The sequence below is a fragment of the Pelodiscus sinensis genome, chromosome 17, assembly GCF_052426305.1.
Source record: "Pelodiscus sinensis isolate ZL-2025 chromosome 17, ASM5242630v1, whole genome shotgun sequence".
Lineage (NCBI taxonomy): Eukaryota > Metazoa > Chordata > Testudines > Trionychidae > Pelodiscus > Pelodiscus sinensis.
In genome coordinates, this window is record NC_143068.1 from 3,057,663 (window position 1) to 3,075,902 (window position 18,240).

At 44.9% G+C, this 18,240-nt stretch overlaps 1 protein-coding gene across 7 annotated transcripts in view; it reads right to left on the reverse strand.

Moving 5' to 3' along the window:
* Positions 1-18,240, reverse strand: part of RALGAPB (Ral GTPase activating protein non-catalytic subunit beta) — a 118,487-nt gene that overhangs the window by 69,394 nt on the left and 30,853 nt on the right. For all 7 annotated transcript variants that reach the window (XM_075900745.2, XM_089769807.1, XM_089769806.1 and 4 more), the window contains exons 4-7: positions 13,461-13,624; positions 12,284-12,470; positions 7,801-7,932; positions 3,215-3,393 (exon numbers count right to left, since the gene is read on the reverse strand). In XM_075900745.2, the coding sequence (XP_075756860.2) occupies positions 3,215-3,393; positions 7,801-7,932; positions 12,284-12,470; positions 13,461-13,624 (662 nt within the window). The remainder of the gene's footprint in view (positions 1-3,214; positions 3,394-7,800; positions 7,933-12,283; positions 12,471-13,460; positions 13,625-18,240) is intronic.

The window sequence follows — 18,240 nt, forward strand, 5'->3', positions numbered from 1 at the left end:
CAAGGTATTGAACCAGTCCAGACTCATATCACAGGAACAGTCTGCCAATATTTTCAGGATGAGACAAAGTTTTGATATTCATGGCTTATGACCCAGCTTTACTTCGAACAGTCTTTAAAAAAGGATGACTTGGGTGGGTAATCTAAGGCGCCACGCCTGCAGAGGAACGGAAGGAGGTAAAAGAAAGCTATACAGAAGCACAGCTGTAGCGAGCCCACAAGCTTCTGGTCCCAATCCCTGTCTTCCGCTGGGTGCAGCATTCCAGGCTGTGATCACAACTGGAAGGAAGGAACTGCAGTTGCTCCTTACTCACTGTCACCCTGACCTTTCACTGCACAGTCTCTCAGACACTACTGGACAAATCTCAAAACCAATCTCCCAGTCTAAGCCAGGAGTCAGCCAGCCCAAAGTCTGTTTTCCTCAGCTGGGTACAAGCAAATATGTGGGAGCAGGCTTAGAAAAGCACAACCAAGCACTATATTTCAAAGAGCCATCCCTTTCTAGCTATTTATTAATATTTTAAAATTTTAACTATTTAATAAATATTTTAAAATTAAAATGTACAGTTTTAGATCTGCACTGTTCAACAAGTTACAATACGTTTGCTGAGTAGAAGGTCACTAATCTATTATTTACAAAGCAGAACCGTGTTATTAATAGACATGTTTATTTTTATCCAACTACTGGGATTTAAATTGTTCGCATGTAATATACTAAAAATAAAATCAGCTCCAAAACATTTCCTAAATCAGGGCAGGAAAACAGTGCAGAGAGTCAGGAATGCATTCAATCTAAACAAGACTTGGCATCATTAGCTAGCCCAGTACAAACTGATAAGGACAGTACTTCATTTATTTTCAAGGACTTTTACCCTGAAAAATTCCTCCGGAATACAGCATGTACTGCAACCCCTTAATTGCTGATCAATGTTTCAGGAGTATCGTTAACGTAGGCATGAATCTCACATTAAAAGCTTAGCCCATGTAAAAGTGAAAGGACAGTGTCAGTTAGCCTATGGCAATGTGACACCTCTGCACTTCTGCCTGCACCGGTGCAACATCTAGCACAATACACAAAGCAAATTCGATTGGCACAGTGTGGAGAGGGTTATTAATTTGATCATCACAAAGAAGCAGTATTCTGTGTTAAGCAAACTCACTCAAAATGTTCTGTTGGAGCTTTTTGTCAGATAGTGATTAAACAAAGGGATGCGATTGGCAGGAAGCCAGCAGCGTGACTTACCTTGGGTTTTGTTTTTCTGTTTTTTACAAATGTCTAAGGGCATCTCTTTCAGACAGGAACAAACTCCAGAGTCTAACTCTACATACAAAGTGAAAGTGGCGTGCTTCACTCTGTTCCCCACCAGAACTAAACCTACTTTTGATTTGAAGAAGTGTGCATTCCTCAAAGCCCAGCTTCTATAGATCTTGCAGTCAGGCCTTAATCCTTCAGTTAGGACATCAGTCTTAGCATGGTTATTGCAGAACAATTTCAATGTTACTCAGATAAAAAGCAACAATAGCTTAGGGATGAAAATGTTGCAAGCCACAGCAATTCCGAGTAGGATTACGTAAAACAGAAAATACATTGTTAAGTACAAATATTTTTCAAGTTGATGCATTTGGAAGTTTGTTCCAGTGTGAAAGTCTTACTCCACATCTGTTTGCAAAGTCACTGAACTTTTATGTGTATGGTTAAAACACTAAATACTTCAGAGCTTTGTTTAAAAAAAAAAACAAAACAAAAACCAGCCCTGGGAATAGCTCTTGGACAAAGCAAAATGGGTAAAAAAAATGGAAAAGATTTATATTTTAGACTTCTCCAAGACTATAATAAATAGTTTTCATTTTTAGGTCACAAAGAATACAGTAACAACATCTTTTTAACAAATTCAAATATTTCCTTATTGTACAGAAGAGTGAAACAACACTCTTACAAATAATGACAGAATACTGCAACTTTTACACCTTTGTTTGATACATCAGTATTAGTTATCAACCCTTCTGCCCAGATACTTTCTATCCAAATGAGTGCAACAAGAGTCAATACTTAATACCATATCTGGGTAATCTTTCACACCCACTGTTCGTAAAGACTGCAACTCCTAGAGAAGAAAAAAATGAATTGGCTGCTTTCTGCAATATACAACAGAAGAATTTAATAAAACCATTCTTTAGAAAATGAAATACATGCTTATTGAATTATGTTTGCTACAAGAACATGCTACTGCAAATGGAATAGTAGTATGCTAATGTTACACATTGATATAAACAAGTATTACTAGTCAAGAGACTATTAGTTGCTTTATAAAAGCAATGTCTGCAAATAAGACTTTTTTTTTTGAGGGAACTAAACTATTTAGGTTCCTACAAAGGAAGAAAAGTAAAATAGGTAGCATTATGTTTCAGACTTTTTTTCTCCTGAGCGTAGTAGTGACATATTTTACTATATAGTCTGCCACGACCTGTTTTCTCAACTTAGACTTCTGGGAGTCATAACAAGATTGTTTATTAATACTGCATGTCAGTCAAAAAGCAAAAAGGGGCAGTAAGATCTGAAGTACAATTTAACACAAAGCTTCGTGGAAGTTTTATGTCTAGTTAAATCTTCAGAAATGTAAGAGGCATGATGCCTAATACTTGAAAAACTCTACAGAAATGATCTAACATTACTAAGTATTATTCAACCTAGAGGCCTGAATTAAACTCCTAAAAGGTGTTTAAATAAAAATGGCTTATTTTTCACCAATGCTGAGCACCTGAGAATCCCATGGACTTCAATGATTATTTTGAATGTACTTTACAGTAGCAGTACATTCAAGATCAGTACTTCATAGTAATAAGCCTCAGAGCTTTACAAATTAGATTGTTGGTGCTCGGAACCTCTGACAAACAAGGTGACTGAGAAGCCTGAATCTGGAGGCCCAGTTTACAAATTTTGGCCACACTGTGTCAAGACCAGCTTTTTCCTTGTACACATTTGTAGGACGATTGACATACCTGTAATAACTATGCACATAACGGGCCAATTCAAAGACCATTTGCAGGTAAATGCACTGTGAAAGTATGGGCAATTACATTAGATGTGCATAAAAACCCCCACGTTCACAATTCTAAAAATCCATAAAACATAAATGACGATTACTTGGAGGCTTGTAGTAATTTCTGACAGATAAGTGATGTTCTAACTATACGCAAACAAGTGGAAAGATTACCTAGGAACGCATCCACTAAACAGCTGATTCCACGCATGGCACGAAAGAATATTTGAGGCAGATGTTTAAGGCAGGGGTACTGATTCAATTCTTGTGTCATTCCACTCACATTCAGAAACTGCTCCTGAAATTTCGGGGTAGAGCTTATAATGGCTGGGTTACTCAAATCCACGGGATTACTGCCAAAAGAACAAAAAAGCAAGGGGGAGGAGGGGAAGAGATATTTTAGTGTACTAGCAGCAGTTAAGATCTTAATACCCAAATATGCAATCTTGGCTAGTCATATAAAATGTGTGTCACTTAAGACTTAAAAGAACATTCAATTTAAGATGGTTTGGTTTTACAAAACTAATTTCTTTGCCAACACTTTAGATTAGATTAGACTAGAATTTTTTCTAGTTACTCTCTCAGCATGAAGAATGAAAACTAGTTGCAAACAAAATATTGCACTAGACCCTGAAAGTGCAAGTAGGGATGTAAGAATGTAGCCGACTAATCAATTATAGCATTAACCTATACGCTTTTGCTTATTGGTTAATGCTGTAGACTACACACATTTCTTCCCCACCCTCCCACCAGTACATTTTTAGCAGGCTGGCCAGCAGCCCAGCTCAGTCCTAGCTTGCAACGGGTCTGGGACCTCCCCCTGCTGTAGCTCTGCATTTAAAGTGTATTATGAACCAGGCAGGCAGACAATCCAGCTCAATTCCAGCTCGTGCTGGGTCAGGGAGCTCAGACCCACCCCCACCCCACAGACAAGGGCTGCGGCCACCCCCTGCTGCTGCCTCTATCAGTGGTGACAGCACAGGGTAACAGGCAGCCAGTCCGCGAGCGGAGCTGGTTTTCAAACGGGCTCCCCTCACAGACCAGCTCCTACCTGGAACCCCATGCTGCTGCCTCTGATATGGAGACAGCAGCACTGAGTGGAAGGGGCACTGCTTGGGAGTGAGGCCCGCTGGCTGCTGGCCCCGCCCACAGGGACTATAGAATAGTCGACTAACCAATAAGAATTCATGATGTTACTTGACTATTCAATTAACCTGTATTTAACATGCCCAGTTTCGAGGGCTGCAAGAGAATGCTTTCAGGTGTGATCATTCTTATTGTATTTTTTTTTGAAAGCAAAGAAACATTTCTACTGATCTGAAGTTTCATAAAAACTTGTTTTTTACAAAAACTCTGTCAATTAAAACCACTGTCAGGGAATGGAGCTGCCATGAAACCTGGTGAAGAACCAGACAATACACTGTAGATAACAATTATGCAATCAGTTTTAGAGAATGTCTTTTCTGTGCAAATTCTGCCTAGATGACAGGCCCGAACACTGGTTGAGATCAGTAACCTTTGTGAGGGTGTTTCTTCTCAAAGGATTGACACCTAAAATATTGACAATATATAGCAGTGACAAATGTAATGATGCTTTGTAGAGGGTTGAGAACAATGAGGGCACTTACTAAGGCTATTTAAATTGCTGCTACCAGATTTCAGACATGCTAAAGACCACCTACAAAGCAAAAATGTGTGCCTTTTTCTTTTATTATCATTGGAAACAGAACTCCTGGAAGCCTGTCACGGCTGGAAGAGAATGGCAAATTGAGAACTAGCCAAATAAGATATCAAGAAGCCCAGGAATAATAGGTGAGCAAATGAATGGGGAAGGGATATTTAGTTACTGTTGAAATGGTTTCTGTTTATTACTAACGTCTATATAACTACAATAAAAAGTTACCATTTCAGCTCAAGGAAGTTTATATCTATCTATCCATTTTACAAATGTGCACCTGTCTGTCTGAGTCTGCTTGTCCAAGAACTCCTCCTAAATGGTAAGAGTTAGGACCACCAAATTTGCTATGCAGCTTCCTCTTATCCTAGCTTAGAGCTAGGTCAAGGTTTGGTTGTGCCAGGTACATGGGAAGTGCTGGGAATGGGACTGTTTTCCATAGTTGGGGGGAGGGGAAAGACAGAAAGCCGCCACTGACTGAGGGGGGGAGGGAAGGAGCACAAGAGAGAAAGCCCATGCCAGATGGACCCCCTACCCTGTGTCCCTCCTCACTTCCCAACCCTCACACCTCCTACATCCCTTGCCCTGAGCCCTTCCTCAACCCTCCTGACTCCTCCTCCCCCCATGCCCACAGTCTCCTGCCCTGCCCCCACCACATCCCCAAGGCCTTGATCTGACTCCTGCACCCCTCACACCTCCAGCCCCCTGCCCTGAAGGATCCAGACAATGCCAGATAAGTCTTCAAGTTTCAGATAGAAAAGCCTTATCATTCATAAGATATCACAGATCACAAGGAATTCGTAAAGATTCTTTAACTAAACCAATGCAGATCAAAACTGACCTATTTGGATACTTCTGATTGAAAAGATCACCACATGCACAGTAAGAACCCTCCAGACCTTTGTCAGATAAAAGAGTTACTGACCTTCCATAACTGATGTTCTCAAGAGACGGTGCTTATGTTTATTCAAACATAGACATGTGCATGCCGTATGCATCGCCGTCGGAAAGTCACCCCTCAGCGGTATCCATGGTCTCACCTCTACTGCCCCCTGGAGTTATGCCCTTATAGTGCCAGTATATAGGGACCTGACAGCCCATGGACCCCCCAGTTACTCTGTGCCAGTGAACTGCCGGGGGGCAGGAGATGGGTGATGGAATAGACATGAGCAAGAACCGTTATGGAAGGTTAGTAACTCGCTTCTCCTTGCTCATGTCCATTACAAGGTTGGTGCCTCGCAAGCAGTTATACAGTTTGCTGACATGCTGATTTACGGACCGCTCGGTTGAAGCCTGCATCATTTCTAGCCTGTTGGGAATGGCTCAGTGTGACAACCAAGTTGCTGCTGTACATTTATCATGACTGGAACCTGCGTCAAGACCGCCCCCAACAATGCGTGGACTGTCAGCCGAGGAGCTGAGAGCTTTGCTAGGTCATGGCATGTGCAGATGCCAAAGTGGTCCATGAGGAGATTCTCTGGGCTGCAACTGGATGGTCTTTCATTATGGCTACAAATAGCTGAGTAGTCCTAAACGGTATGGTCCTCTACACACAGAAAGCCAGTGCATTGTTGCTCTCTGTTAGCATGTGACTTCGGACGGAAGAGTAGCAGGAAAATGTACTGGTTACTATGGAATTGAGACCCCGTCTTTGGGAGAAGAGACAGGTGGAGCCAGCATACAGTTTCTCAGACTGAAGAGGCTGGATCTCTGAGACCCTTCTTTACCATGAATCTAAGTGCCTTCTATGCTCCTGAAAGAAGCAATCTGGAAACGTGTCTTAAATTAAGAGCAGCATGCCAGTCCCCTGGATCCAAAGAGGGGACACTGGAGGACAAGGAGACCATGCAGGCCTCAAAATCCTCCAGCACAGATGGTAAAGCCAGGGCTGTCTTGACACAGTGGCTTTCCCTTGATGGGGAATCCAACAGTACCAGACTCAATGGCACCCTTCACGGGGCTGGAGTCAACAATGCCACACACTCTGCTGGCACCTAGCATGGCACTCTACCAGCAGGCCTATCACCTGCAGATCTTGGAGTTGGAGAGTGCCCACAGTCTGTCTTACTGTGGTGCCTTGCATAGACCAGCCCCACTATGCACGGATCCGCTACTACAGGCTGAATCTCTCTAGTCCAGCAATATCCGTGGTTCAGCGTGATTTCAGTTAGCCGGCTATTCACTTTGCATGGGCGTGGCCAAGTTTCCCGCAGTCTCAGAGCTTGTTTACAGCCCCCAGTCCTGGCTCTCAGTTATTTAGCTCTTATTACCCCTAAATGTCCTCTAAAACCCAGTGAGCAGTGGCAGTGTTGGGAATGCTGCTAGACAATATTGGCCTCCTGTGGTTCAGCAAGTTCTCTGGTTCAGAATCAGTCAGGTCCCAAGAGTGCCAGACTAGAGAGGTTCAACTGGTGTCTATATTACGTTACTTACCGAACTACTAACTTAACCCTAACAGTAACTATAATTTTAACGGAAAAAAGTCCACTGAAAGAAGGCATTAGCAGACTGCATGAGACAGGCCAAAGTTCTGCTGACCATCCCGGGTGGAAAGAAGGAGTGGAGGTGGCAGAGGGTAGGCCCCTACATGCCAGCAGGATGAGGACACAACTCCAGAGGCACCAGAGCTGACCTGATGGATACAGCAGAGGGATGGTGACAGATGCACACCTACGTGGGGACGGATATGGAGAAAGCCATCCAAGCACATAAAGCAACAACAACAGAAGGATGTACACACGTTTTAAAATCATCATCCTCATCTCCTAGAGCAGTGTTTCAGTCTTCCTTTTGGCAATCTCAACAGACTACATTACGTCAGGGGACATTTGGAACTTTTTCCTCCAACCAGTAAGTTAGATTTTTTTTTTTTTAGCAGACTCTTAAATTCTGCAAAAACCAATAAGTTCAAAGTTGTACAAGAAACGTGTCCTAACTCACAGCAAGGCCACAATGAGCGCTGCTGTAGCTATTCATTTCCGATACGTAACATGAGTTTTCGTCTTGCTGGATAACTTCACTCATCTCCACTATGGATGTGTGGGTATAGGTAAGCAGGGTATAAAGCAAACAAGTATTACATTACCTCAGCATATGTAAAAAGCGAAACCACGTCTGTGCAATGCACTCGCTGTCCATTTCAGGAGGAATCAGACTGGCATCTTCATCAGGGATTTTAAATGAAGGAAATGAAGGTCCGTATGTAAAACGCAGCAATCTAGGGGACAAGTTAGTAAGGCTGTCACCGAGTACTCCTTACACCTGCCTTGTGTTTAGATTTGTAAGCAGAGGGACAACATACTGCTTTAAGCGCATTTAAAAAATCAAAAACTAAATACAAACCTTGCTCAGGAAATCAAACTCTCTCCCCAGTCTTCCATTCCAAATTAAACATCAGTGCACTGCACCCTCACGACTCCACCCTTCCCAGCAGCTTTAGCTTGGAGCGTGCCTGAGGGGCCACGCGCTTGGACCCCGTCAGACACCTGGGCCTATATGAAAACACTCTGCCAGCACCCTAAGCAGACCCACCACAACCCGCAGAAGCTGAGTTCTCCAAGCGGTCTTGATGCACAGCCCCACAGCGCACGTGCCACTGAGCTAATGTCAAGGTGGCAAAGGCCTGGAAAACTGAAGTGAGGTTACATGACTATTCAATAGTCCCTGTGGGGTGGGGCCAGCAGCCCCACCCAGGAAGCCCCGACACCCCACGCTGCTGCCTCTCTATCAGAGGCTGCAGCACAGGATGGCAGGTGGGAACCAATCCACCAGGGGAGTCAGTTTAAAAACCAGCTCCCCACACAGACCAGCTCCAGTCCGCAGCCCCACACTGCTGCCTCTGTCAGATCCACAGAGCAGCCTTTGTCCGTGGCAGCCTCCCCAGCCCCATACTGCTGCCTCTAATTGAGGCAGCCAGGTGGGGAAGGGCAGGCAGCTACGCAGAGCCAGGATGCTCAGAGACACAGCGTGTTTGTGTTTGTGAGTTTCTTGCTGCTTGCTGAGCTCGTGTTTAGCTGTTTGGGGCTTTTTTTCCCTCCCTAACCCTACGGAGTGTGTGCTGTGGCTGGCAGGTGGAAGCTGTGAGCTTTTAATCAGGATTTGAAATCTAGAAGCCTCTGCTCATTGGTTGAGCCTTAATCAGGGGGAGGGGCTATCAGGCAGTCCAAGGCTTTATAAAGGAGTGAGTCAGCGACCAGGGAGCTGGAGAACAGGGGCTGCTAATAGGGAGTTGGGAAGGGCCGTGGGAAGGGGATGAGATCACTCGCCATTCTTTAAAATCCTTTTGATACACTCCTGCCCTTTAAGGAGGCATTTAATAACACCTAAGGAATCTCTCCAAGGGAAGGCAGGTATGGATGGTGATAGCTCTGCTGTTGTTACCTGCACAGCATGTGCATGTTTGTCTTCCTCCCGGAAGAAGGGATTTCATCTGCACTAAGTGCAAGCTGGTCGCCATTTTGGAAGAAAAAAATGAGAGGACTGGAGGCCCAAGTATCGACCCTACGTTCTGACAGAGAGGATGAAGACTTCCTTGATAGAAGGCAGCGTTTGATCCTGCAGGCACACCAGGCTGAAGAGCCAGTCAGGGCAGTACAGGACACGGAAGAAAACTGGCAGCATGTAACCTCTAGAAGGAGAAGGCGGCCAACTCAAGTGTCCCCCATACCTGTAGAGATAAGTAACCGCTTTCAGGCTCTCTCCACAGGTTGAAGGAAAAGGTCCGGGTAGGGATCGTCGAATTGAGGAAGTAAATGCGTGGCTGTGCAGGTGGTGTCGGAGAGAGGGCTTTGGTTTCTTCAACCATGGGACTCTCTTCTGGGCACAAGGATTGTTAGGAAGAGATGGGATCCACCTAACGAAGAGAGGAAGGAGCATCTTCGCAGACAGGCTTGCATACCTAGTGAGGAGGGCTTTAAACTAGGTTCATTGGGGGACAGTGACCAAAGCCCAGAGGTAAGTGAGGAAGTCGGACACCGGGAAGAATCACAAGGAGGAACGAGCAACAACGAAGGACCCCTGATTTGGATGGAGAAGGCAGGGCGATCAACTGGTTATTAAGGTGTATGTACACCAATGCGAGAAGCCTGGGAAACAAACAGGAAGAATTAGAAGCCCTGGCCCAGTCGAAGAACTATGATTTGATTGGAATAACGGAGACTTGGTGGGATGACTGGAGCACTGTCACAGAAGGGCAGTTCAGGAAGGACAGGCGGGGGAGAAAAGGAGGAGGAGTTGCACTGTGTGTCAGAGAGCAGTATGATCGCTCGAAGCTCTAGTATTTAGAGGGAGAAAAGACTGTTGAGAGTCTATGGGCTAAGTTTAGAGGTGGAAGCAACAGGGGTGATGTTGTAGTTGGTGTCTGCTATAGACCACCAGATCAGATGGATGAGGCAGACGAGGCTTTCTTTGGACAACTGAGAGAAGCTTCCAGATCGCAGGCCCTGGTTCTCATGAGGGACTTTAATCACCCTGACATCTGTTGGGACACCAATACGGCAGTACACAGACAATCCAGGAAGTCTTTGGAGAATGCTGGGGATAACTTCTTGGTACAAGTGCTGAAAGAACCGACCAGGGGTCATGTGCAGCTTGACCTGCTGCTCACAAACAGGGAGGAACTAGTAGGGGAAGTAGAGGTGGGTGAAACCTGGGAAGCAGTGATCATGAGATGGTAGATTTCAGGATCCTGACCAAAGGAAGAAAGGAGAGTAGCAAAAAACACACCCTGCACTTGGAAGAGAGGAAAGTGATTAGGAATAGTCATCATGGATTCACAAAGGGCAAGTCGTGCCTGACCAATCTGATTAGCTTCCAGGATGAGGTAACTGGCTCTGTGGATATGGGAAAGTCAGTGGATGTGATATACCTTGACTTTAGCAAGGCTTTTAATACCATCTCCCACAATATTCTTGCCAGCAAGTTAAGGTAGTATGGGTTGGATAAATGGACTCTAAGATGGATAGAAAGCTGGCTAGAAGGTCAGGCCCAACGGGTCGTGATCAACAGCTTGATGTCAGGTTGGCAGTCAGTTTCTAGCGGAGTGTCCCAAGGATCTGTTCTGGGACCAGTTTTGTTCAACATCTTTATTAATGATCTGGATGAGGGGATGGATTGCACCCTCAGCAAGTTTGCAGATGACACTAAGCTAGGGGGAGTAGATGATATGCTGGAGGGCAGGGATAGGGTCCAGAGTGACCTCAACAGATTAGAGGATTGGGCCAAAAGAAATCTGATGAGATTCAACAAGGACAAGTGCAGAGTCCTGCACTTGGGACAGAAGAATCCCAAGCACTGTTACAGGCTAACTTGCAGTTCTGCTGAAAAGGACCTGGGGGTTACAGTGGATGAGAAGCTGGATATGAGTCAACAGTGTGTCCTTGTAGCCAAGAAGGCTAATGGCATATTAGGTGCATTAGGAGGAGCATTGCCAGCAGATCCAGAGAAGTGATTATTCCCCTTTATTCAGCTCTGGTGTATTGTGTCCAGTTCTGGGCCCCCACTATAGAAAGGATGTGGATGCATTGGAGAGGGTCCAGCAGAGGGCGACCAAAATGATTAGGGGGCTGAACACATGACCTATGAGGAGAGGCTGAGGGATTTGTGTTTGTTTAGTCTGCAGAAAAGAAGAGTGAGGGGGGATTTGAGAGCAGCCTTCAACTTCCTGAAGGGGGTTCCAAAGAGGATTGAGACAGGCTGTTCTCAGTGGTGACAGATGGCAGAACAAGGAGCAATGGTCTCAAGTCACAGCCGGAGAGGTCTAGGTTGGATATTAGGAAAAACTATTTCCCTAGGAGGGTGGGGAAGCGCTGGGCTGGGTTCCCTAGGGAGAGGGTGGAATCTCCATCCCTAGAGATGTTCAAGTCCCGGCTGGGCAAAGCCCTGGCTGGGTTGATCTAGTTGGGATTGGTCCTGCCTTAGGCAGGGGTCTGGACTTGATGACCCCTGAGGTCTCTTCCAGCTCTATGGTTCTAAAAGCCAGCTCCACATGCGTATCAGCTCCCACCTCCCTTCCCTCTGACACTGCCACGTCTGACAGACGCGGAGAGGAGGAGGCAGCTCTGTGGGAGCCAACACACACAGAGAGCTGGCTTGAAAGCCAGCTTCCCATGTGTAGCAGCTCCTGTCTCCCCCCATTACCCTCTGCTCTGATGCCTCTCTATCAGCAGTAGCAGCGCGGGGGGGTGGGAAGAGGAGAGCAGGGAGGAGGCCGTTCCGTGGAACCCGGTGTTTATGGGAAGCCAACTTAAAAGCCGGTTTCTCACAGGCACCGGCTCCCGCCTCCCCCTCTCATTGCTGCCTCTGACACAGTGGCAGTGGAGCGGGGGAGGGGGGGGGAGTGGAGAGGAAGGGGAATGCTGGTAGTTGAAAGGATTACCTGGTTAACCCAGGTAATCGTTATTCAAATGTGTTACTATGTGCAAAAGTGGGATCGGCCAGGTAATTAGTCCAGGTGCAGTACCAGCCACACAGTTATTCTGCACAAATGAGCAGAGAGTCCAGAACTAGGAAAGACTCCATGGTCACAGACAGCTCCTCTGAGCGCCTGCTCCTCTAGCGGTGTTACCTACCTGGAAGTAAGGGCACAGATAACCTTGCTCCACTGCTCCACTACAGCAGGGTGATGTCGCCAGTTGGCCACCATTTCTTTGGCAGTTTTCCAGTAAGGGGGTGTTGGAAAGCACCGAGTGCAGGCCAGCAGCCACACTTCAAACAGCACTCCAATCAGTTTCTCAGCCAGACTCTCAGCAATGCCACCTTATGCAGGAACAAAACAAACATTTAAAGCCATTTAATATACTAGATCGCTTTCAGCCATTTCTCCTAGGAAGCCCTACTGAACTGAAAGGAATGGCATGGCTATCACACTCCTATCACCCCAAACATGCACAGATTTCAGTCTATACACAATGGTGATTTACAACAGTCTGGTCTGTTTACTTCCTACGTGTGCAGCCAGGTTTTAGAAAGTCCAAGTGTTACAACGAATAGTGTAAAGCTTAGCCACACAGGTAATGCAAACACCTGTGCCACAAGCGATTCGCCTACTCAGACATGTTATCACAGCAACTCGTCAGTGTTAGAGAGAAGTGGGGGGGGGGGAGGGAATATCCGTGGGTAGGTACTAACATTTCTTCACACTGCCTTTCAAAATAGGGGAAAAGAAAGATAACACTCCTGAACCTTCCTAATCCAGGTGTCTCTTATCCAGATACTTTTGTGGTTTGGATCCTGGCAGGGTGCGGAGGAAGTAGCTCTCTGTGGGGGAATGGCAGTGTATCGGAGTGCTTCCCAGAGGCTTTTCCCCCACTGTTCCCACAGTGGTGGGGGGGTCGAGTCACATGTGTCCCCAGGAACAAGGCGCTTCTCGCACCCTCTTTCTCTCCTGGACCAGCACCCTTACATGGTCGGAAAGATTCTCTCATCTGGCATACCCTGTTCCCAAGGGTTGTCAGATTAAAAAGGTTCAAGTGTACGCAGCTGAAAGACCATGGGACATCACGACAAAAAACTCAAATGAATTAATAACAGGATGGACCATCAGATGCCGTACCGCAGTATGCGGTGACAATTCACTGAAGGCAAACATTGTTTAAAAGTAGGCTCAATTTCAGGCCATCAACTGTTAATTCAGAGTTTAAATACACGAGATGGGTTGTTGGTTTTATGGAGCCACCAGCAACTCTTGATAGTTTTCAGCATGGGGCCAAGCTCCCTCACACCCATAAGAAAAGCAAATGAACACACCTTGCACAGTTGGAGCTGCCAGAAGAGTATCATTAATCTGTAGGAGAAACAATAATAAAACCTCCCAAGTTTCCCGAGCCATGGTGGTTGACTCTCGTGCCAATTTCTGGACAGCCTTCAAAACCTGCAAGCATAGTCTAATCTGACTGGACCCCGGGTCCTGCCTGGAAGAGAAAAACATTATTGCAGTCTCAAAATAAATCAATTTATATCTTTTAGACTGAATGCAGTACCTAATATTCACTGTTACATGCAAAGGATCTTAAAATGGCAATATTATTGAATCAAAATTGAGTTAAAATATCAGTGGGAATCCTAACTATCTCAGAGAGGCAAAGTAAGCAGTACAATAGCTCCTTCGTTATCTGATCACACTACACAACAAACACACATTCATACAAAATGCTACACACTCTATGCATCTACAGTGAAAGTACAGATCCTTAGCATTATATCCTAACTGCTATGTGAATGGCCCATGTAAAAACCATAAGGGCACGTATAGGAAAGGCAGAACTAAAGAGCAGTATAGAATCAAAGAACTGGAAGGGACCTTGAGAGGTCATCAAGTCCAGTCCCCTGCTCTCATGGCAGGACCAAGCACTGTCTTAATTTCCAACATGACCCTGTGAGCGCAAATGTGATACCACATAATCATAGAATCATAGAATAATAGGACTGGAAGGGACCTCGAGAGGTCATCGAGTCCAGCCCCCTGCCTTCACAGAAGGATCAACCACAGTCTAGACCATCTCTGATAGATGTCTGTCCAACCAGCTCTTAAATATCTCCAGTGACAGAGATTCCACAACCTCCCTTGGCAGTTTATTCCAGTGTTTAACCACCCTGACAGTTAGGAAGTTTTTCCTAATGTCCAACCTACATTTTTCTTCCTCCTCCTTGTAACCTTTTGGGTACTTGAAAGTTGTTATGTCTCCTCTCAGTCTTCTCTCTTCTCGACTAAACAAACCCAATTCTTTCAATCTTCCTTCATAGCTTATGTTTTCTAGACCTTTAATCATTTGCATTACTGCTCTTTGAACTTTCTCCAATTTGTCCACAGCTTTTTTTGTGGTGCCCAAAACTGGACACAGTACTCCAACTGAGGCCTAATCAGTGCAGAGTACAGAAGAAGAACAACTTCTTGTTTCCTTCTTACAACATTCCTGTTAATACATCCTAGAATGAGGTTTGCTTTTGGGGGGGGGGGGCAATGTTACACAGCTCACTCACATTTAGCTTGTAGTTCGCTAGGACCCCCCAAATCCCTTTCTGCAGTACTTCTTCCTTGGCAGTCATTTCCCATTTTGTGTATGTGAAACTAATTGTTCCTAAGTGGAGGACTTTGCATTTGTCCTTGTGGAATTTAATTTTATTTATCTTAGTCCATTTCTCCAGTTTGTCCAGATTATTCTGAATTATAATCGTATCCTTCAAAGCACTTGCAACCCCTCCCAGCCTGGTATCATCCGCAACCTTTATATGTATACTTGATATGCCATTATCCTAATCATCAATGAAGATATTGAACAGAACCAGTTCTAGAACGGATTCCTGCAGAACCCCACTTATGTGCATCCAGCATGACTGTAAACCAACGATAACTACCCTCCGAGAACAATTATGCAGCCAGTTATACACCCAGGCTGTGTCTATACTGGGCCACTTATTCCGGAAAAGCAGCCGCTTTTCCGGAATAACTTGCCAGCTGTCTACACTGGCCGCTTGCTTTTCCGGAAAAGCAATGACAATCTACTATAAAATTGTCTGTTTTTCCGGAAAAACTATGCTGCTCCCGTTCGGGCAAAAGTCCTTTTCTGGAAAAACTGTTCCGGAAAATGGCCAGTGTAGACAGCACAGTAGTCTCTTCCGCAAAAAAGCCCCGATTGTGAAAATGACGATCGGGGCTTTTTTCCGGAAAAGCGCGTCTACATTGGCCATGGAAGCTTTTCCGGAAAAAGGGCTTTTCTGGAAAAGCATCCTGCCAATGTAGACGCGCTTTTTCCGGAAATACTTATAATGGAAAACTGTTCCATTTTAAGCATTTCCAGAAAAGGGTGCCAGTGTAGACGTAGCCCCACTACATAGTAGCCCATCTACATTATATTTCCCTAGTTTATTAATGAGAACTTGCGAGATTGTATCAAATGCTTTACTAAAGTCTGGGTTTACCACATCTACTGCTTTCTCTCTCCCTCTCCTCCCATCTACAAGGCTTATCATCCTACCAAAGAAACCTATCAGGTTGGTTTGACATGATTTGTTCCTTTAGAAATCCATGCTGTTATTCGTCACCCTTTTATTTTCTGGATGTTGAGTCCTTAATTATTTGCTCCGTTATCTTTCCTGGCACAGAAGTTGAGCTGATTGGTCCTGTATTGTCCTTATTTCCATTTTTATAGATCTATTGGACACTATATTTGCCCCTTTCCAGTCTTCTGGAATCTCTCTCATCTTCCACAACTTTTCAAAAATGATAGCTAATGGCTATCATATATCACCCTAATCTGGTACTTGAGAGTTCTGCATTTCATCAGATCCTGGTGACTTAAAGACACATATCTGCCCAGGTAATCTTTAACTTGTTCTTTTCCTATTTTAACTTCTGAACCCACCTCATTTTCACCAGCATTCACTATGGTAGGCATCTAATCACCACCCACATTCTTGAGGAAAAATGAAACAAAGAAACAATCATCTTTGCCCATTTATCACAAGGAGGATAACTTTCGCCTACTTACCTATGGGCACAGCATCCTTATTTAATATTTATATGATATTAAGCTCAGTCAGTATGGGGACCCTATTGTGTAATATGCCATATAAATATGGACAGCAATGTGACGCTGCTCCAAAGAGCTCATGGTCTAAGATGAGTACTTTGAAGTCACAGTGAGATTAGCAAAGATGGAGGAGGTGAATACCACATTAAGGATTTTTTTTTAAAATGGCACACAGTGAACAAAAAGATTCCAACTTCCTCTTTGTGGAGGATATGCAGATTAGACTGACTTGGTAGATCACAGGTCACCAAAAAGGAGTCCACTTTGCTAACAGACTATATCCTAGACACAACAGAGATAAACCTGAATATTATGGACTCGTCAGGGCTCACTTATGGTGAGCTCTCTCCTTCAGAAGAAAAATATTATATTGGAAAGCAGCAGAACACGGTGCTGCCAAACTAAGTGAGCTTCTTTATCACCCCCTTCTCCAACTCGCTCTATGCCTAAAACCTTCTAAGATTTTTAAAAATTCTAGAAAAGTCATTGGAGTAGGAAACCAGATTAACAAGGTCCTCTGCAGGCACAGACAGCTTGTTCATGGAACCCAGTTTTAATATATTAGTGCTTAGCATTATCCAACCATGAAACCTTTGACTCTCATGCATGAGTGCAGAGTGAGTTTTGATGCAATTGTCTGGATTTCTCCACCCCTTCGAAAAGCCATTTTGTGAAATACAAAAAGTATGGAAAAGATTTTTGTCACTGTCACTTGCCCTAGCACCAGCCGATATATGTCTTCACTGTCACAGTTTCCTTGGTGACAGAACACCAGTAACATATTAAATTTATAGCCTGCAGATGTCAAGCATGAGTCCCACCTGATTAGGAAGGGCGAAGCAAAAGCACTCGTTCCATGCTCCCACATTCAGGAGATTTTTGTGATGGAGGCAAACAGTTTGAAGCAGCAACAAACTAAAGGAGGTGAGAGATTACAGAAAAGGGAAGTTTGGGCCAGACTAACAGATTTCATCGGAGAGCCATCTACACAAGCAGCCCTATAGACAGTTTTAGGACAGGATCTTCCAGAGCCTCAGCATTTTACTCATCTAATGCAACAGGTTGCCTGTGTGGCACTGGAGTCTGTTCTAGGCAGTGTCATTGCAGGTTAGTAATTAAGTGCTTGTTGGACCACACAGAGTAGCTGGGGTTGGGGTTCATTTCATTAGGGGTACAAATCAGCTACTGACATGAGAAGGAAGCATGTAGGTGACTTCTGGTTGATTAGCCACATAGGAGCGATTCCAATTTATCCAGCTCACCTCTCTCGTTCACATCCACTGCGTGACTATTTCAAGGCTATCGGTCTCAAAAGTGAGCCTAGGTTTGCTGCTTTAGCACTGTCTCCACTGCTGGAATGGATTCTCCATATATTGTTGTTTTATGGGACTAAATGTTGGTCAGAGTATTATAAAAAAGTCTATGAACACTTGCTTATGTTTTGGGACATCAAGTGTTCTTTAAGCTGTCTGTTCTCTACTGGCTGTTTCAGGACTCCTCATTTGTAACTCATTAGGTTGACTCAGAGTAGCTGCCCTTCCTCAAGCATTCATCTTCTAGATGGAGGGTGGGCACCTGAGCTACTGTAGATATCGGCACCCCTCTTATCACAACTCTGGACCACAGGGCCCCGCCAACAATAGCTGCATGACTTCCTGGGGATGGGGAAGGACTAAGAAAGACGTTCCTGGGGCAGACTGAATGCTATACTACAGAAGTAGAGGACACTCTTATTCCACAAAAAGGGGATAAGAAGTATTCTCCTGAACCCTATCCCCACCGCCGCCCTGCCACTCCCCCTAGTATCAGAGTAGCATGTTTCTTCTCTTTCCCACCCTACAGAGGAAACCTCACAGGTGCTGTGCAGACACACAGCTGACTCAGGTGTGCATTTTGCTGGGCCTGGAGCAGACCCTATGAGCACTGTCAACTCTCATGAGCTCTTGGGAAAGCTAACTCGCAATGGAGCACCAGGAACTTTTACTTCTCTGGCCGAG